The sequence below is a fragment of the Uloborus diversus genome, chromosome 7, assembly GCF_026930045.1.
Source record: "Uloborus diversus isolate 005 chromosome 7, Udiv.v.3.1, whole genome shotgun sequence".
In the NCBI taxonomy this organism is placed as follows: Eukaryota; Metazoa; Arthropoda; class Arachnida; order Araneae; family Uloboridae; genus Uloborus; species Uloborus diversus.
Window position 1 is genome coordinate 102,671,789 of NC_072737.1, and position 22,715 is coordinate 102,694,503.

General features: G+C 33.8%; 1 protein-coding gene across 2 annotated transcripts in view; it reads right to left on the reverse strand.

Moving 5' to 3' along the window:
* The window catches only part of LOC129226053 (uncharacterized), a 103,268-nt gene that overhangs the window by 34,149 nt on the left and 46,404 nt on the right, over positions 1 to 22,715 (reverse strand). For both annotated transcript variants that reach the window (XM_054860633.1, XM_054860634.1), the window contains exons 5-7: positions 12,059 to 12,136; positions 9,739 to 10,015; positions 843 to 891 (exon numbers count right to left, since the gene is read on the reverse strand). In XM_054860633.1, coding sequence (XP_054716608.1) covers positions 843 to 891; positions 9,739 to 10,015; positions 12,059 to 12,136 — 404 coding nt within the window. The remainder of the gene's footprint in view (positions 1 to 842; positions 892 to 9,738; positions 10,016 to 12,058; positions 12,137 to 22,715) is intronic.

Sequence of the window (22,715 nt, forward strand, 5' to 3'; positions counted from 1 at the left end):
GTTGAAGATCGATAAGTTGTAGATATGAGTCGTAGATCGAATTTACTCCCGACCTCACTGAAAAAACTAATGTATACGTGTAAAATGAAGAGAGAGTAAAAAGAAAATAAGAATATATACAACACACTCGTCCTAATGCTGACCGAAAAATGGCCGAGTTTGAAAAAATGTCGGGTTATCAGGAATGTACAACAGGGTTTTATGCATGGATTTTTTTCGCCTTACCTGAGTGAGGCAGTTTTCTGAAAACAGCCAGTTAATCGAATACCGAGTTTCTGGGGCTCTACTGTTCTAACAGCATTAAAAGAATATAAAACACGAGAGAGAAAGTAAGCTTTTTTCAAGCAGACATTTTTTTAAGACCGATAAATTATCTTTCCCCGTACGACTCAAAAGCAGTGAACTATAAGTGCAAATTCGTTTTTTCACCCCTCTTCTAAACAAGCAGTAATTTATTGACTTTTAAAGGAATCTCAGGTGCAGCACCACTCAACTGTGCATGCCGTTTGAGATGAATGAAGTTTCAGTGATGTGGCGTTTAAATTGTTAAAATGATTGATACTCTGAGAATTTCGGCAGGGTTTTAGATTCTACACAGGTGTTGCTTATTTTATAAATTTTTGATCAAAAAATATAATTTCATGATTTAAAAAAGAAGGAAAAAATATATTTCGAAACCAGAACACTAGAGGTAGGAAAACATCTGAATTTTGCGACTTTCAACTGTACTTATATTTTACATTTTGTATAAAATATTATGTATGGGCGAATACTTAGGTACAAAATTGGGAATCGCTTTAAAGAAAATTTTAAAAAGGTTTCATTTTGTTAAGTAAACTCACCTGCTGTTCGTGGCTGTTTGGACGTTTTCTTCTATTCGTGCGAAGCATTCTGTGGAGGGAAAAATAAAATGAAATGTAAAAACTGCGAAAAGGGTGCAAACCACAATTTTGTCAAATGACATCGTTAGTCTTAGTTAAATCAACATAATATATTTGGTTATTTTTCAGATATTTTTTCTAGGACTGGAGTACAAGCTCCTTTGTCTGGTCAAAATAAAAATTACCTCAAAAAGAAAGATTAGACCAATGAAGTCAAAATTTCAGTCAAAGTAACACATTTGACATGTGATAAATAAATTCAAACTTAAAATAGTTCATATATATTATTTTCAAATAAAAAAAGAACCGACTTCAAAAAACAAAGAGGAACTAAAAAGTAAAAAAAATAATTGTTCATACTTGCATACGATTTCCTACCCAAACGTATAAATCAAATTTATTTTACAATTCCTGTACAAAAATCAACTAAACTAAACACCCAATTATAAAATAAACACCGATTCTAATTACTATACGATGAATTATTTTAATACCTAACTAATTATATACGATCTCTTAATTTTTAATAACCATTTGAAGTCGGGGCCTCCTATAAACTACTACCTAACGTAACTGAGTAGGTTTAGCTTTAAAGACTCGCGTTCTGTTAAATTAGTGTTTAACTAAGGATAGGTGAGTTGTCATATATATTAGGTAGTAGTTTATAGGAGGCCCCGACTTCAAATGATTATTAAAAATTAAGAGATTGTATATAATTAGTTAGGTATTAAAATAATTCTTCGTATAGTAATTTGAATCGGTATTTATTTTATAATTGGGTGTTTAGTTTAGTTGATTTTTGTACAGGAATTGTAAAATAAATTGAATTTATACGTTTGGGCAGGAAATCGTATGCAAGTATGAACAATTATTTTTTTACTTTTTAGTTCCTCTTTGTTTTTTGAAGTCGGTTCTTTTTTTATTTGAAAATAATTTATTTTTTGCTTTTTAGTGCTGTAAATATAAAATAAGTACGTAGGGAAGAGTATATGGTACACTCCTTAAGTACATCTCGAGTCAGAAAGTGTCTAACACAGGAGTCTGAAAACAGCTAAGATGAGCAAAATAGAGAAAGAAATAGAGCACAACGTCTCGGAGTATACTGGGTAATATTTAGGGGGAGGGTATTCCCCCAAAGCAAGAACCCTTCTAAAAAGGAAAAATACCCCTCAAAACACTCCCTCTCACCCTTAACGGGCTCCCCTGATTAATATTAATGTTTTATGGTACTTTCTTTAACATTGAGTAAAGAAAGTACCTTTGTTTTATGGCACTTTCTTTAACAATGGATTTTATATTTAGTCGTTTAATATTGAAACTAAATGAAGTTTATTGTTTTTTGCCCATAACTTTTTTCTAAAGAAGAAATATGGTGAAGCAAAGGTTTGGGACCTAAGTTAGATCACTCCTATCCATTAAAAAAAAAACACACACATAAAAAACGGTTCACTAAGTGAGGCGCTTTGAATTTACAAACAACAAAGCGCGAGTATGAAATTTGAAGAGTTTCCACGATTTCTCCAGTATCCCTTATACCCGGACTTGAAGACTATTAGACGACCGGGAGAAGTATACCGTTTCAAACAGAAAAATAATTTTTCTAATCGGTCGAGACGTCTTCTAGTAATCGGAGAGTACATAAAAAAGTTCCAACGAAGTCTGTTAATTAGTACTGCCATAATTGTAAATTAAAGTGACGGCGTCATGAAATATTAAATTTAGAATAGTCAAACTTCAGAAATTGGACATCAGTTACGATATTAAAACCTGTGAAGTTGACCACCTTTCTAAGTTGACCGCTTTTTTCAGGCACGGAATTAGCTCTTATCATGTAGATCAACCTCTGTAAGTTGACCACCTGTTTAAGTTGACCACTAAAGTAGTACACCGCAAGTAGTCAACTTACACAGGTTTCACTGTAATAAATAAGGAATATAAGTTTTAATCAGCGGGTGGAGGGAATTTTTGTCTTCAATTCTCCTTGAATTGAACACTCAATATATTTCAAAACTGAAATATTTGAAAAAAAAAAAAAAAAAACTTTACTGATAAATGAAGTTATTTATTAGCAAAAATTTTTTATATTAAATTAATTAATTCAACTATTTTCGTAGCAAAATACTTTTAATTTACTCATTTGCTACATAAGTAATAAATACATTAGTAAGACTACTTAAAATTAACAGACGGCTCCATGAAAATCAAACATCCTGATGCGTGAGAATTAAAAATTGTTCAAGACAAGATTCCTCCGTCGAAATTCACCGTCCACGCCAAACCACGTGACCTGGAGGGACGTATAGCGCAGTGACGAAAGCTGTTCTACGTAGCCACAACGTAGGAAATTTAAAGTTTCTTAGATTTTTTCGGGACCCCTCATCAGATCCAGACAAAATTAACATGGGATCATCTGGAAAGTATACCCTTAGAACAAAAAAAGAATTTTTCAAATCGGTCCAGTATTCTTCAAGTAATACGAAAACACACATAAAAAGTCGCAAGACGAAATCATAATCTCCTCTTTTGAAGTCGGTTAAAAATAATATTCTGATAAACGAGGATGATGTGCCCCTAATGAAAAAAAAAAAAAAAAAAAAAAAACATGCATAGTGTATAAGGAAAAATTAGAGAACGAAACTCTCCTTGGAAAAAGAGTACTAAAAAGCTGAACGCTTACTGGTCGGGTCAAATCGACAGACAAATCAGCGCTCAACCGCCAAGCAGTGATACAGTCATAATATATTCATTATACGTAGTATGCAACATCTACAGACCCGTTAGACCCACGTGGCACAGTGTAGTGGGGGAAAAAAAAACAGACTATATAGAAAATTGCAGAAATATGGTTTTAGTTTCAATTTTTAATTTTTACTTAACATTTTTGTTTTATCATTTAAATTGTAGACTCGATCGTAACAAACTGGCTTTTCCGCTTCTGAAAACGCGTCCTTCCCGTAAGCAATCAGGATCATCACCGACTACCAAGATGCTCTAAAACATGTTTTCACCAATTTTGTGCCAAAATGGTTTCGCAGTAAAACCGCCATTTTCAGAAAGTAAATAATTGCTTGAAAAAAAAAAGTAAATTGCTAAAATGATGAGTTGCAACTTTATTCTAGGGAAAAAAAGGAAACGTTCTCTATCGATGCTCTTGTTCATACTGCAACAGCATGCGTCTGTTTTGCGATTTTTCAATTGAAATATTTGACGTGTATATTTTTAATGTATGCTTTGGTCTTGATGTTTTAGAATCTAAAAATGACCAGAAGTCTTAGGGCACAAGTGGACAATTTCTTTTGTATCCTGAACAAGAATTGAAACTTAACCATTCAAAGAATTTCTCTATGCATCCAAATCTGTTTTTATAAGGTCTTTTTTTAAGCGATTTTTTTTTTTTGGTGCGATTTTTTTTTTTTTTTTGGTTTGGGTGATTTTTTTTTGTAGAATTTTTTTTTGCGCGGTATATTAAAATTTCAATCAGATTACGATTCAATTGGCGAAATTATTTTTTAAACGAATGCGAAGTAGTATCTTTCAAGTGACGACATAGGCATCCCGATGGGAAGTCACTGTGACCTCCCAAAAATTTCCTTATTCGAGAAATTTTGTCTGACTACTCGGCAAAAATTATCACTTGGTTTGTTTTAATTTCGTTTAAATATTACAATTTTGTAAGCTTTTGGGTTGTTTTCTATGAGACTTTTTCTATGCAGTTCCTATCCACCGCATAAAAAAATATTATTTAACTGCGTTGCGAAAACAACTTTTTAAAGCTACTCGTGAAGTTTCGAACAATTTTTTTTATGCGATTTTTTTTTCGGTCCCTATCCACCGCATAAAAACAGGTTTTGGGTGTAGTATATAAAGTACAAATGCAAGTTTTTTCGCAGTGTTTCTTTTTACCAAAACTGAAAAATGTAATGTTTTTAAATGAAACGTTCTCTATCGATGCTCTTAACCAAACTGCAACAATGTGCGTCCATTTTTACGATTATTTATTGAAATTTTTGGCTTGCACATTTTTAATTTATGGTTCAGATTTTATGTTTTAAAATCTAAAAAAAACTAAATCTTAGGGTGAATCTATACAATCATTTCGTATCCTGAACAGAAAATGAAACTTCATCTTTTAAAGAATTTCTCACTGAGTTATAAAGTGCAAATGCATATTTTGTCACAGTATACATTTACCCAAATTAAAAACTTAATGTTTTCAAAATTGAGAAAATCTCCCGAAAATTTACGAAAAATGGCAATTTATTTAAATGCCTGTCAGTTCAAAATATTATTTTGATTTGTTTGCGATCGTAAGCATTTACTTAGAGGAAAACTACCAGTTCTAAGTGAACTAAAAGAATGCGCGAGGTATTTTTAAAAAGTGGCATAAATTTAGAAGAAGAAGAAATGCAAAACGTTTTGCTTTTATGCTACCTACAGAACATTTTATTTCTAAATCTTTTTATTTACTAGCCATCTGCGGCGACCAGCTGGTTCGCCTTTTTACGCCATTACCCTTTCTATGCAAGCAGCCGTCTATGGCGGCTGTTTGGCTTACTTGTCATTCACCTTTTTACGCTAAGCTTGCCGTCTTCAGCGGCTGTTTTAGTAAAGTTCGCTGCGGTATTAATCAATCTATACCTATATTTATCAATATGAATAAATTTTTTTCTATAACTATATCCAGTTCTGTTTTGTGCCATTCACCTTTTTCGCCAAGAATGCCCCCAACTGCGGCTTCTATCTACTTATACGACCTATCTCAAAATTTCCTAACCCATCTCTATTTTAACCTAACCGACCATTCCATAACAAAAATAAAGAAAAAAAAAAAAAACTTTCCTATCTTCCCCGTTTTGTACAAAAAGTAGCGTTTGCAAAGGAAAAAAAAATCACTATTTTTGTTGAATTAAGTGCAACGTCAGCGCCAGGTAATTGGCTTGTAGTGAACACTAGAACTGGGCGATATCAGAATTTTAATACTGCGATATATCGCTCTCCAAACATCGATATATCAATATATTCTTGGGGGGGGGGGGGGGGTGCAAAGGTTACAGTTCAGAGCATATTATATCGAGGGAAAAAAACATTTCCAAATATAATAAATACAATTATTTCTCTAACTCAAAACTTTCCTGGAGGTGGGAGGGGGGGGGGCGTACAAATGGTACAGCTCAATGTATGACAAAAGTGTTTCGCAACGAAAAAGTTTTAAATATTCAATTCAATATTTTGTTTAAATCTTTCAATTTGAGTAGTCTCAATAATTTGAATGTACTTTGAACTATATTTCATATTGACCTCTTAACTAGTTTATTTTTAGTCAATTAATAGCTCTTGCTTTAAGACTTTACTTCTTAGTTGAGTAACATTAAGTAAAATACTAATAATAAATCTCTTTAAAGAATGCAGCTGTAAATTTTGGAAACTATCACACCATTCCCCCTTAAGCACAGAGAACTATGAAATATAACTTTAATTTATATGTCACTAGCTGCATTACCCGACATTGCACGGTCTACCTCGAAAACAAAATTTCGTCTAGTGACCAGGGTTGGCAGGTTTCTGCCGAGGTGGTAAAAACCACTGGTAGAAACCGGTTAAAACCGGCATGGCAAAAACCCCTTTCTGCCACATTTATGGCAGAAACTCAAAAAATGACATAAATGCAATTCCTGACATACAATAGAAAATGTATAAGAAAAATAATTAAATATTAACCCAAATACATATTATTTACAACACTATCACCATTCAAAATCAAATTTTACATTGTTTTCACACTGCAGCAGCCTGTAACAAAATACAAGTTTTGACGCTGTTTCTAAACCTAAACAATTTGTTGTGCACAAAGGAGAAATTTGAGAAGATTCTTTCAATCCCAGCAGAACTAGCTGGCATTATCATCAAAAAGCAAGCAAGATTCACAAAACTTTCATCTATAGCACATTTTTTCAAATTGAACCACCATGCGGTAGTTGGCGTAGTTGTTATAACTTGATTGGAAAAATGGGTTTCGGGAAAAGGGGCCAATTTGCTTTGTAAAGCTATGGTATAAGGTACATAATCAGGGTTAATATTTGTGAGTAAAATTCGGGCACTTTCTTCTTGATTACATGATAAATTTACTCCCAAATACTTTGGATGGAGCATATAGGCTAGTAAATGGTTATCAGTAACTGCTTGATTAAATCTGTGCATCACTTCCTTCTCAAAAGCACACGTAAGAGCGTTGTTAAATGAACCCAAGCATCGCAAGCATCTGCAATTGAGCAGTTCTCTTTTTGAACTGAATCCAGAGTTTTATCTGCAGCAGCAAGTGTTTAACTTCTTTGTGAATCATCTGATTATTTATAATCTGAATAATGCCTTTGTCATGAATATCATGTTCATATTCTTCTAGTATTTGTAAATAATATGGACGATTCTTCATAAAGGACTCTAAGCAGTCCACCTGGCTATTCCACCATGTATTACAAGGTGTATGTTTGTTTTCACAGCTTTTGGGTACTCCTTTAGCCAAGCTCCTTGCCTGTGATGGTTTCTGAAATATTTCTGGACTGAAACCACATTTTTAATAAGAGAATCTGGTGTGATATCCAGTCCAAGAAGATATAAGTAATGAGCTGAACACCCATAAGTTGTAACAGATGGCATTTCTTCTTCAATAATTTTCCTCATTAACTCCATCTTGTGTTCATTGTCAGTTACTAAAGATAATACTTTGCAGTCATATTTCGTTTCAAGCTCTATTATTGCATTTTCCGCTAAATCAGTACAGTAAGTTTCAGCAGCAGGAGTTCTTTGAGAATAGCTTTATTCAGTTATATTAAGTGTAAAATGACAAGCTCCTGAATTTTAGAGTTTAATGAAAAAAAAAAATCTGTATTTATTTATATTGAATGCAAACAAATAATTATAAACAAACTGAAAAATTTGTTACTTACAACATTACAAGGCTAAAATTTTTAACACATAGCAATTTCAACTATGATACATTTTACTTTGCTTTGGAAATGTCAGTCTTGTTTTTTAACATATTTTTACACTAATTTTTAAATAACTATTATATTAAGTTTTTGAAATGACGAAATGGGGTTATATTTTTTATTTTACTTAATTGCCTGTCATTAAGTAATTACTAGAGCTATTAAAAACATTTTCTAGTTTTTGCCAGTTTCTACCAGTTTCTGCCGGTTTTTACCGGTTATAACCAGTTTCTGCCACTGGCAGGGCAAAAACCAGTTTCTGCCGGCAAAAAGCCAACCCTGCTAGTGACACATGTTTAACAATCCGGTTTTAAAAAGAAGAAAAAAAAATAGCACATACATTTCCCGTCAATGCGTAGAAAGCACAATTTTATGACTTAAAATTTAAATTTAGACATCATTGGATTTTTTCTTAAGCATTCTGGATTTTCTGCCGACCCCCCCCAAGTGGTTTCCATACACCCCATTTTTATGGGAAAAAAATTGTGAATTCCTGAGCATCAAAGGACAGCTGCGCCATGTTTGGAAAAAAATCCGAAGAAAACTGTATTTGCATAAGGAAAACCCCTTGTGGGATGTATTCGCACCCTCCCCCCTTTCCTCATAGGTAGGTAAAAACCCCTATGACAATTCTTAACCATCAAAGAACCACTGTGCTAAATTTGGCAAAGATCCGACGAAAACTGTGGATCTGTATAAAGAAATCCCCTGTGGAAGGGGGTGTGGCCCCATTGCGAACGAAAACTACCCTAAATGAATTCTTGAGCAGCAAAGGACCTGTCTGCAGAATTTTTGAAAATAATCCGACGTAAACTGGATTTGCATAAGGAAAAACTCCGTGGGGTATTTTCGCCCCCCCCCCCCTCTCATCGGCAAGCGAAGAACTCCGTATGAAAATTCCTAAGCATCAAAGAACCGCTGTGCCAAATTTGACAAAGATCCAACGAAAACTGGATTCATAAAAGGAAACCACCGTAGGGAGGGGGAGAGGAGTTCCGATTGCGAACGAAAACTGCCCAATGTGAATTCTTGAGCGTCAAAGGACCTCTCTGCCATATTTGGAAAAAATCTGACGTAAACTGTGGATTTGCATTAATAAAATCATCATTTGGTTACTTAAAATACGGCGCGGCGCTGCTTTCCAGATCCACAAAACGCTCGTAGCACCAAAATTGGCGAGATACAATTTTTTTTGTTCTGCAAAGTACGAAAATACTCAAATTTTTCTCGTGATCAGGTCAACGAAAAAAGGCTTGAAAATCCGTAAAACTTCTATTAAACCAGGAGGAATAGGCAGGCATGATCCACTCATTAAGCACTAAGAAATATGAATGAATATGTATTTTTAAGTCCTTATTTAAATTAGTTCTTAATTAAGTCCGATTCTTCAATATATCAGACAGATTAAAATCTGAATATCGTTACCGCAGTACTAAATATACTCTGATATATTACGATATATCGGTATATCGCCCAGCCCTAGTGAACACATTTTATGCTTGCTCTAGAAGTCTTGATTCAAAATTTTCATTATGATTATTATTAATATTGCTGTTGTAAGGCAACGAATTTTTGTAACAATGGGTTTTATATTTAATCATTTAATGGAGAAATGAAATAAGATTTACTGTTTTCCATCATAACTTTTTCAAACTAGGATTTTAGGAATAAATTACAGCTTATGTAGCTTCCTGATAATGTAGCTATCTATGGTGAAAAAATGGTTAAAATCCGTCCAGTAGTTTTGCTTACCCCGGACACATTTGCGTACAGATGTAGCCATTTATGTATATAGATTTATGAAATGACTTTTAAAAAGTCAATTGCTCCCAAACGGTTTCGATCGAAAAGAAAGGTCGAAAAGTCCTTACCTCTGCCTTTGCTGCAGTCCCAATGACACTTGCTGAGTGTTATCTGCTCCACAATGTCGTCGGGGCTGGCTGCGGTAGGGCATTGTCTGCGTGCCGCAGCTTTGGCCGATATGCGGGGGAAGAGGTCTGACTTGCGGCGTGACAGGCGGTGCACGGGCGGCGGTGGCGGCGGAAGATCTTCGACGAGCAAGGCGGCGGGGCGCACCGCCGCCGCCCCCTCGTCCGATGTACCTGGCTCAGATACTTCACTGGGTGTTGGTTCATCCTCTGTAGAATCCTGAAACAGAACCAGATAAACCCCTATTAAGTTACGACAGCTTTTAATATGATACAAGGAGCATCTATATAGTCAAGACAAACCTAATCTGGCAGCGTCGTAGTGCTGAGTTTAGGATCTGCGTAGCCTTCACCATGCTGCCAGGTTAGATTTGCCTCAGCTAAGGCCCCTATATATACGAGCCGACACATCAGCTTAAGATTAGCAATTTTGGATCGGAGCGCGTGTTTCAGTGATTGTCTTTTCTGGCGAGTTATCGCGTCTGGTGATTGTTCACTGCGAGCAATTATCAGAGCGGCACGTGAATTGGGTTATTACATAAAATATTATTTTCGGCGAATTTGGTGAAATCTGAAACTGCTGTGGTATCCCTAGCAGCGCAACAGTGAAAAATCCGATCCGAAATGGCTAAACTTTAGCCGATGCGTCTTCCTATCTATATAGCGGTTCTAGCCTCAACTAAGTTAGTTTGTCGCGTTATTTCTGAAACCTAAGAAAACACTTCCAAGGTAGTATTTCAATTTCAGCTACACCTCCTTTAGAAAATAAAGCCATAGAGAAAATTTATAATATAAAACTTATGTATAACTTTTTTTTTCTTTTCGTCCAAATCAAGTCAATTTTTTTTTTTTTTAAATTTCTATTCTTACAATATTAGCCAAAAGCATCTAGGCGGCGCTATTAACGAAATTCAGAAATGGCGTCTATGTAAGAAAAAGCTCTCAGGGGCTCCTCGAGGGTAGTTTTGAGGTTTACCTCCTTCCCCCCTACACCGAGACTTGTTTTAGTACATATTTTCCAATCCTAATATGTCTGTTTTTTTTTCCATATAAAGATTGTTATGCATAAACCCTCAACCTAGAAGATAAATTCTGGTTTCGCAAGTACCTGGTGCGAATTTGAAAATAGTCTAATTCTTCTTTGAACTACGAAAAGAAAAAAAAAAACTTTTTGAACTAAGCATCAAAGTAAGAAAGTAATTAATTATGTTTTAGTAAGGTGTTTGCCTTCTGCGCCGTGGTCCCAGGTTCTGACCCGAGGAGGCCATTCGGTGGATTTTTGAGATGCAGAAAACAGTTAGCGTCCATGTCGCATGATTATGCGAAATTTAAAAGATCCCTTGGTTATTCGTTTGGCTTTGAATTCCCTCGGCAAAATTGAATCCCAAATGCAGGTTCGCATTAAAGAGAGCCCATGTGCTTCCATCTGGTGGGAACTGGGCTTCAAAATAATCCTTGCCATTGACATCCTCGCCTTAATGGTGGCATATGGATGCCGTATCGGGGGGGGGGGGTCGCAGTAGGTCTGCTTAAGGCTAAATAGCCTGACGCACCCCCACTAAAAAAAGAAAAAAAGTAGTTTTCTTAAAAATAAATTTTCTTTGTCAAAGCTGGACTCTATTAACTGTACTTTGAACATTCAATGCATTGAGAAATAAAATAAGGAAGATATAAGGAGTGTGACCGTAAATGTATTGTCGTGATCGTGTTATATCTGCATGATGACCTTTCATCCAAAAGCTCACACTTATTTGCATTGAAAAAGATGTTCCTTGTAACACCGAAACGCGTGTCTGCAGTAATTTGCAATTTTTGTGCATAAAAAACGTTCGTTAATTGATTCATTCATTTAATCTGTAAGTTGTGTTTTTCCCCCTCACGCAAACGTTATTGAATTAGGGATGTCATTCTACAGATTGCAATAAACAATGATTTTTGCGCGGCAGGTAGGTTTTATTGGTTACTTCTTGCCGAAAGTGTTTCCTTTAAAATGTTCTTTATTTTTTTCTTTTCTTTTCTTTTTTTTATAAAAAAAGACTACGTAAAAAAATCTTTAAATTAAATGTTTCTAAAATGTCGGGGACATCACTTAACAACAATAATTATTATTATCAATATCTATAAGCCCTACAAGCATTCAAAATGACTTTTCTTAAGTTATTTTTTGACTCGAGAAAAGTCACAAAATTATCCTCGAAGTTGGTTTCTACAAATGCCAAAACTGTGAACAAAAAGTTTAAAAAATCTTAACTGGCAAACTTACTGGATCTGCAGATTTAAGCCAGACATGGTGCATCAACCGGTAGGTAGTATTTCTTTGGAGCAAGGAACCAAAAACGTACTGAAACGGAAAAAAATAAAGATTAAGAAACAAATAGCATTTAAATACCCGCTTGGCAGTAACACCGTAATAAGTAACTCAGTTTATAACACCATTCTTGACTTTATACCTTATTATTTCTTATTTTCTATGTAAACACACACACACGCACACAAAGACGAATACGTAACTCACAAAGTAGAGAAATACTGGTAAAATTTCTAAAATGAAGAAATTTGATGCTATCTTTTCTACTTTTGTGTACCTCACAATTATATTTCAGTGGCTACCAAGAAAAAGAAAATTAAATTGGAGTCGGAATAATTTTAGAGGGAAAAAAGTCTGAGTTGGAAACGAGAGCCAAAGGTTTATAATTCCAAGAGTCGGAGTTGAAATTGGGACTCTATAAGGTTTAAAATGTCAAGAGTCGGAGTCAGTCATTTTTACCTTCGAGACTCGACCAGTGCTTGTGGAATCAGAGTCAGACTAGTTTTGGAGTGAAGGAGTTGGAGTTGGACTCAAACGTTTGAAATTCCCATAGCTCAATTCGGAGCCGGAGTCGGTCATTTTCCTTTCGACTCCGCAGCCCTGGTTGTAGGCTTTCCGGACGTCCCGGTTTGACCGGGACAGTGAGGGTTTTACAAAATCCCGGTGTCCTGGCCGGTTTACTTCACGTCCCGAAAAAAGATAAGTATCATTACAAATGACCAAAAAGGTCTATAATAATCATTTTCCGAATCAATTCTTACTCGCAAGAAACTAGACTCTTTTTTGCTTAACCATACTTTATTTGGTCCACAACACTTGTCTGGACAACAGAACAAAAAAAACCAAAAAACAGACGAATCAAGCTTTCTTATATAGGCTGCGCAGCAGCGCCATCAGAAGAAATTAGCATAATTTGCAACACACCCCACCTGTACACTATACACATAAAAGTTCAAATAATAACTGAAATCTTAATTCTAATTGAATGTGTTGCAAACTTAAATTTTACAAACTCGTAGAATTAAAATGTTCATATTAAATCAACAAATAGTAACCAATTTAACAAATTTTGTTAATACTTCAAGATAATAGAATAAATTTACAAACATGATAAATTAATATAATTGAACAAACTTAAACTTCAAAGGGATACAGCAGTTGAATTGGTCTTCTGTAGAGTCCCTTTGTAGTACGCACCATACAGGAACGTACCTTTCCGTCACAACCAATAAATATATTTTCAATCACACCTAGTGACCAAAGTAGTTTTGATTTTTCTAACCCTTCAACTAATACTATATCATTTTGCTTCAAATTAGTTTCTGGCAGAGGATTTAAGAAATTATGAGCATTGCGTAATTGAAGAAGATATTGTTGTTTAAATTTGCGCCAAACTTCACGCAGAATTCTAGTCATGAATAATTTCCTTCTAGTTAAATTTTCTCTACTTGAATTTTCACTAAACACTTCTGCAAAATAGATCGGATAACTAGGGTTTTCTTGTCCTGGATACAAAAAATGGGCTGGAGTTAAGGGCTTTGGTTCATTTATATCGTTAGTAACGTAAGTAAGAGGTCTGTTATTTAAAACAAATTCAATTTCCGAAAGAATAGTTGACATTTCCTCAAAATTAAGTAGCGCTCTGCCAAGGGTTTTTCGCAATGGATCTTTGACACTTTTCATTAACCTTTCATAAAATCCACCCCACCATGGAGCATGAGGGGCTATGAATTGCCATGTTATGCCTTCTAAAGCAATAAAATCTTTAACTTCATTAGCTATTACAATTTTAGAAAACCCTTTTAAAATGTCATTTGTATTTTTAAAAGTCTTTGCGTTATCAGAAATTAGAAATTTACAACTACCAATTCTAGCTATAAATCTTATTAATGCTAAAATAAAACTTTTCGTAGTCATATTCGTGATTAATTCAAGGTGAATTGCCCTTGTTACACTACAAGTAAATAAAGCTATGTAAGATTTCTGTGGGCTACTTTTTTCAGATTTAACAAAAGCTGGACCAGTGAAATCCACTCCTGTCACACTGAAGGGAGGAGTATCAATTATGCGATTTTGCGGCAGTTGCGCCGTTATTTGTTTTGCCGGTTTTAAGGAGTACCTTTTACAAATCAAACATCTCCCTATAACCTTTTTCACAATTTGTCTACCCTTCGGAATCCAAAATTTACGTCTAATTCTGGCAAGGGTAGCAGACACCCCACCATGAAATATCTTGTTGTGCTCCCTAATAATTAACAATTCAATTAATTTAGATTGTTTTGGTAAAATTATAGGATGAATTTCATCTATTGAATACTGGCTTTCTTCCAGTCTACCCTTTAAGCGTAGAATATTATTTTCATCTAAAAAGGGAGCTAATTTAAAAAGACTAGAAGCTTTAGAAATTTGCTTATCATTTTTAATGCATTGTAATTCCGAAAAATAGACAACATTTTGTTCAAACTTAATCCAGGAATCTTCTGCGTCTTTCATTTCAACTGCAGAAATAATTCCTGTATTCGATACATGTTTTTTCAATTTAGCAATAAATCGTTTAACAAACACAGTTATTCTTAACACTTTTGTCAAACTACTATACTTATTTAAATCTAATAAATATTCAGGAGGATTTACAACACAACTATTTTGTACAGTACTTGCAAACTCTTTACGAAACTCAAGATCTCCGACATCATGTTCGACCTCTGTACTCATGTTTGGCCAACACTCAGATGGTCGTCGTAACCATGGTGGTCCGTTCCACCACAAACTATTTTTTGCCAGGTCTGCTGAATACATGCCTCTGCTAACTATATCGCCGGGATTTTGTTTACCAGGGCAATGGAACCACATATTAGGATCACTTAACCTTTGAATTTCTTCAACCCTATTTTTTACAAATTGCTTATATTTACAAGAATTACTTTTGACCCAACAAAGTGTTATAGTAGAGTCTGTCCAATAAAAACATTTTGTATTAAATTTTAAGCAATCACTTACTTGCTTTACTAATCTTGCTGACAATATTCCACCCATTAATTCTAATCTTGGTAATGTAAGGGATTTAAGGGGTGCTACTCTACTTTTAGAACAAATAAAACTAGTAACAATTCTACCATCTTGTGCAACGGCACGTAAATATAATACAGTACCATAAGCAGAAACAGATGCATCTAAAAAAGAATGAATTTCAAAATTTTAAAAATGATCAGTTTTTAACTCATACAGATAACATCTGGGTATCTTTACACTGTTCAAGTTCTCAACTTCATCGCACCACATCTGCCACCTGTCGTCCAATGGTTTCGGCAGCTCTTCGTCCCAATCAACACCGGAACTCCAAATTTCTTGAAGAATACACTTCACGATGATGATATAAGGCGCGAGAAATCCTATAGGATCGTAAATACGACCCACCACTTGCAGAACGAACCGCTTTGTGCTGATACGGTAGGTTAGAATTCGAGATAGCTCTTTCATACAGAACCTGAAAACATCTTCTCCTGGATCCCAAATAAGACCCAGCACCTTCGAAGAAGAATCATACTGCTGGAGTCTAATGTCGGATTGTTAACAGTCAATATTGTTTTCTTTCATCAGAGAAATTAATTCGCGCGAATTAGTCTTCCATTTGCAAAGCACCATGCCAGCTTCTTTCAGAATTTTTATGCTTTCAATACAAGTCTGAAAGGCTTCATTTACTTCTTCTCGACCCCCAATCAGGTCATCAACGTACATGGAGCTTAACAATAGTTCGCAAGTGCTAGGATATTGTTCACGAAGTCTCTCAAAATGATATTTCAGGGTTGCAGATAGGAGATACGCACTGGGTTTTAGTCCAAATGAAGCGCGATTAAAATGAAGCACAGTCATTTCTTCTGATTTTAAATCATTCTTCCAAACAAATCGAGTAAAATCTCTGTCCGAATCGGATATCTCAATTTGTAGAAATGCTTGTTTTATATCAGCAGTAAATGCGATTTTACTTTGCCTAAATTTTAGCAACAGCTCAAAAAGACTTGGATATAAATTCAGTCCTTTAAAAAGACATTCATTTAGTGAAAACTGTCCATCCTCATGAGCAGAGCCATCGAACACAATTCGCAAACGTGTCGATTTGTCTTCACGAATTATCGCATGGTGAGGCAAGTAAAATCCCTGATTAGATGACAGCCTATCTAATGACGGAACTGCGACTATACCTTCTCCAAGATAGCTATCAATCACTCCCTTATAAGTTTCAAAAAATGAAGGACTATTTCCAAAACTTTTAATCAACCCCTGAAAACGCCTAACTGCATTTTCCTTATTATCGGCTAATTTTTCCTTCATTTCTGGTTTCCACGGCAACTCCACACAATATCTCCCATTTGAAAATTGAATAGAATTACTGAAATCATTCAAGATTTCCCTTTCCCTAACACCGAGAACATTCGCTTTCATTTCCCGTATACCTAAACTTTCCAATTCCCAAAATCGTTTCAATTCAGACGAAATAGAATCATCTGAATGAAGGACTAAATTCACTGAAGTTAACGTATTACTGTCTAAATTTCCCTGTACAGACCAACCTAAGGCTGTTTCTATCGCCACCAAAGACGAATTTAATCGCTCAGTTTTATGAACTAAATTCCAATAATTATCTACTCCTATAAGCAGCGATATTTTCTTATTACACGTTAGCTCATCCACACTGTATGTTAAAGTGTAACCCATCGAGTTTAAATCTTTCAATATATTTTCATTAGGTAAACTTATCATTCCCTTCGAGATTTCATCGATTTTTAATGCTTCAATACAACATCTAGACCCATCTACTAAATTCTTTAAATTCACTTCGACCCTTTTGCAAACTTGTTGCTTTGGAATACTACATCCGAATGAAAATATGCTTAAGTTTTCTGTACCTAACACTTTTAAACCTAATTTCTTTGAAATATTTTTGCAAATGAAAGATTTTTCAGAACCATTATCGAAAATACCAAAAATTACTTCAGAAGAATCTTTCCCGATTATTTCTGTTTTAATACATTGCAATAGTACACCTTGCTTCTGTTTATCCGCTATATAATTAGAAATAGTCTCGCTACTATTTACAAGTACTTCGGATTTGTTAGCACTACGAATTTTATTTTCATTTTGACCTACCCTCTTATTTTCTTGTTTGAAACAAATAGCTTGATTATGACGTTTCCTACACAACGTACAAACTTTTCCGCTTTTACAAAATCTAATTCGACAACCTTTTTGTAAACATAAGAAACATCGATTTGAGCTAATCAACCTATTTCTTTTTTCATCCAATGTTAGTGAGCTGCATTGCTCCGATTTATGATTTGAAACGTTACAAAAGACACAAGTCTCAGATTCTGTCGAAACAACCAATTCCGTAGCTGAAGAGCTGTTTCTTTGAAATTTATCTACACCGTATTGTTTCGATGAAAAATTTCGTTTGCTTCCCTTACTATAAGCACTAGTTTCTGAAGGGCTAATGTGCGAAGTTTTCTCCCTAGCATTTATTGCAGTATACAAAAATAACATTAACTCATCCAAAGAATGACTACTATCTGGGTGATTTTTACTGAATTCTAATGCTAAATCCGAAGGAAAAAGTTTTATTACAATAGTTGATAAAAGCGTACTATAACTGTCCGATTTGATTCCTAAAGACTCAAGGGATCGGATTGGCGTTTGGCATTCGAAATACAAATCACGCAATCCTGCTAAATTGTTCGAGTTTTTTACTGGACTTAAATTTAATAAATTAGAAGTATGCGCACTGATTAAGACATCTTTTTGTCCGAAAGTACTATTAATCAATTTAATCACTTCTTTGTAATTTTCACTCGAAAATGCGAATCCTTTGATACAAGCAAGTGCTCTTCCGCCTAACAAAGATTTCAAATACGAGAATTTATCAACATCTGAGAGAGACGGATTGTTGTGAATTGAACTTTCGTACTGATTCCAAAAATCTAAATAATTTGCCGGATCACCATAATACTTTGCAATTGTTAATTTTGGTAATTTAGGCAAAATTCGTGGCTCTGAAGTACTATTCCTCAAATTAACTGTATCGTTCGTATTTGTAAGAGATTTAATTTTATTTTGCAACTTGATTTTAACGATAATTATTTTTTCTTTATATTCATCAATACGTTGTATTTCAGAATCAATTTCGTCTAATTCTAAACTATTTTCTAATTCAACGTCTAAACCAGTTAAAATTTCATCTTTTATCAACAGTTGTTCTAATAATGCTTGACACACATCTAAACAGATATTCGGATTATCCAAACAAGACTCTATATTTCCCACTAGCCTAGTAACTTGCCTTCGCTGACTAATTCTCCTGCTTTTCAACCTTTCAACATTATCTGTTTCAGCAACAATATTTGTATCATCTTTTCCCCCTTCTGCCATTTTAAACCCAACTAAAATTACAACCTACTATTTTTCAAACCAATTTTTAAATACTCACCCCACCAATGCGATAGCAGATAGCAATTCTTTTCGGCTCGATGCACCAAAATCTATTAATCATTTTCCGAATCAATTCTTACTCGCAAGAAACTAGACTCTTTTTTGCTTAACCATACTTTATTTGGTCCACAACACTTGTCTGGACAACAGAACAAAAAAAACCAAAAAACAGACGAATCAAGCTTTCTTATATAGGCTGCGCAGCAGCGCCATCAGAAGAAATTGGCATAATTTGCAACAGTCTAAAAGTAATTAACTGTGAAGGATTATTTAGGATAACTACTTCATCATTTGTAGCATTGACTTTTAAAATTAATACCGGATTAGCTTGAGAGGATTTTTACAATAAGGTTAAAACCAAAAGAGACTATCTAAAAATGTCCTATAAAATGAAAAGTGTATCTAAATATTGTTCAATTTTTTATTCCTCATTAAAAGTTTTTTTCTCACTAAAATAAATTGCAATTATTTACGGCTAAGAAATGAAATGTTCAAATTTTATCTGCTTATGTTATTTTTTATTACCCCTTATTTAGTTTCATAATTAGTAACCATTTGTTCATAGCATTGAGAATAACCTGCCCTATAAAATACCAAAAATCAGCCACAGTTGTGTAACTTTTTGAATAAAGGAGTGCTGCGGGGGGGGGGGGGGGGGCATTTCGGTGTCCCAGTTGAACTTCAGAAATCTGGCAAGCTTAGTTATCAGTATTGCTAAACCAATTCCGTAAAAGGTGTTTCTTTGTTAGCGCATTATCAATGTAAGGAAAACAACTAGCACTCGCTCCATCATTATCCGCAGTCACGACTTTCGTGATGCATGCGTTCCATTAGCCTACGCGTTAGTCAAAATTTAGCGTTGTGAAAAAAGATATGTGTACGACTTTTTGATAAACCCAAACAATTGTTTTAGACACTAGTAAACACCCCTCAAGCTGCTTTAAACTATTCCGTAAGTATATATGCCAACGTTTTAACATTAAGAACTGAATTAATGCTGATTCTTTTTTTTAAACGTGCTTATTCAATACTAGAGCGGTAGCCAAACGACTTTGCCCGTAGTAGAAAATTAAAAGGTCATTTGGTTCCCCTGTATGTTTACATATAATGGATTATGAATTTCTCGCCAATTGGCTATGTTCAATTGCTTGCATATATTAGTATATGGGTTGACCTTTTCTTACCCTGTTTTCGGTCCGTTTCTTTTTTTTTTTTTTTTGAAGCATTTTATCAAGCACTTTACTATAAAATGGAATAAATTAACTAATTTAGATACATTTCAAACCAATTTACCGCTACTGTGAGGGAAAAATTCAAATTTCGAATGAGGCTTGGCTTGTGGTTTTGTACGTGTACCAGCCATTTTAAAGTAATAAGTACAATATTAAGGAATAAATAAACAAAAATTAAAGCCAAATGACTTTTAAGGTTCATCACAGTGCAAAAATAATAATGAAAAAAAAAAACGACATATGATAATTTTAATCACGAATTTATTCGAAAATATTTGAGTGTACGATGACTTTTGTGGCGTATTATTTATCTCTCTTCGGGTTTTGACCCATTTCAAAAAGATGATCCGTCAATATTTTGAAAAAGCTGCAAGGTTTTATTTAGAATGACATAGTAATGATGTGAAAAAATATTGGACTTCATATTCAAATTCAGTTTTGCGTTATTTTGGTTTTACTAAAAAATTTCAAAGTGTACGAACATTTTTGGGAGTCACTGTACATGGTGTTACACTTTTTATCAACATGTTTAGCTTCCTAAGGAACATTAAAATGAAACATAAATTTCTACCGAAATTTAACAACAGTAAAAGTTGGGTAGAACACGACATTAGTCTGAAATAATCTGAGAAAAAGCCATTAAAAATACTTACTGCTTAATTAACACTTAGAACGAACTACTAAATATGTTAAATCACGTCAAAAGATCCATTCAGAGAACGTTATCATAACTAAACCTATAATTCTAACTTACTGAACAAGTTATCACTATAATTAATGAATTTTAAATTTAAGATAGAACAATGAAACACGAAGGAAATAACTTACTGCGAACACATTCCGAAAAAGCATCCAAAAGGTATGAATAACTATTTTTTTAATCTATAACTTAACAAAGTTAAAAGTGACAAACATTTCGCGATGTAAAATTTCATAAAATGTTTCGAAGATCTAAAAATTGAAAAAACGCAATATGTTGCCAATTTTCAGAAAAAAAATCACCTTTGAGAAAATTAAAAATATTATTCTACGGAATTAAAAAAAAAAGATTTATTGGACAAATAAATTACAATTTTCGAAAGGTGAATTCTGAAAGGGTTGATTGGCCAAACGAATAGCAAATCAGCTTTGGTGTAGGGTTACCAAAATTGCGCCGTCGCCAAGGGGCAGTTCCATGAAACTAGGGACATCACAGTAAAAAAAAACTTCCTTGTATCAGTAATTTTTTTCTTCCATATGAGGTAAAAAAGACTATTTTCATAAAACTATGCGAAAAAAGTTATCAGCACATTTTTTATAAGTTTTATAGGCAAATTTTGACAACACTTTTCAGTGCCCATGCGTCGTTGCATTAACGATTCTAAAAGTTACTTTTTTTTTCACTTAGGAAATTAATTGCTATGTCTACAATCTTATTTTTTCTTGAAATGTGGTTTATCTAGGAAGAGATTAGACCAACAAAGAAACTTTAAACTTTTATAATTGTCTTGTAGCAAATGGTTTTAAACTAGGGCTCATACTCTAATGTAACATCAGTCACAAATAAAATATATGTATAAAAGTTTGCATTGCTTAAACAAAAACTAACCCAAGTTTATAAAATGGCATATTCTCTTCATTTATGATGATATCTTTAGTATTAATCCTTTAAATATTTAGAAATAGTTGAATTTAATTATTTAAAACTTATTTAAAGTATGTAACATCAGTCACAGTAACATCAGTCACATTTCTGTTTTCGCTAATAAACCTCAAACAAATTGCACAAATAGCATTGACTGCTGCAGAAAGGCAAAAAAAGAGGCGATATAAACTAAGAAATAAAGGAAAACATGAAAATCACAAAAAGTAAAACAAAGTAGAAACTGAAAAGAGTGGATGATGAAAAATAAATAAAATAATTTTTAAAAATCTAGCATAATTACCAAAGTTGGTTTAGAATAAAATTAAAAAGATAAATTAGGTGAAGAAATAGAACAAGTATAGAACAAATTTAAAGCATTGAAGTCCCAGGTTTAAATTAGCAGCTGCATTGCCTCACTTTAAAATAATGAAACCTTGGTAAAATATGTCATTCAAAGCGCTCTTTGGTATATCTTCACAAAAGAAAACAGCTGCTGTAAAAAATTTTCTGGCATGAAATTTGATAAACAGATACTCCTAGTTCTCCATGCAGTACGTTTGAAAAAAGTGCTATATCATCGATACAGAAATATTTCTAAATGTCACAGCTTCATGCAAATTTCAGAGCTATCACCATCCGACTTGCAATCATGTTATAAAGAGTTATATTCGAGTGATACTTTTTTTTAAAATTCGAAATCTGTATTAGGTGTTTAGCAACGACACTTTTTTTTTTTTTTTTTGCAGTAAAGGAGGGATTCACTTCCAGCAGAATATGTTCCAAAATTGTTGATTGCAACTGGAGAACGGGTTCTTGAAGAATATCACTAACAATTGTATCACGAGAAGAATTGAAATTAAAAACTAAGAGTATTTAGTGACTGTAAAGATTCAAGCAGAAAGACATTGGAAATAGCCTGTCAATGTGAATGAAATTTATTATTCAAATGAGAAAGGAATAAAATATTTAGCGCACTAGATGTAATAAATGCTAGAGACCTTTTTATTTTATGAAATACATCAAAAAATATCTTTTAAAACTTTATAAATGTACTTTTCTTGTAATTTAAATACAATTTTAAACAAAACATGAGCTAATTTCATTTTTAATTAGAAATAATTTTGCAGCAATTTATTGTAAATGTAACATCAGTCACGAAATCTTTTTATCATCAGTCACGGGTGTTAAATAATTTATATACTCTCCGTTTTAAAGTTTTTCCAATAAAACAAAGTGTTTTCATCAAGTCTAAAATCTCTACTTTAAGGGGGAA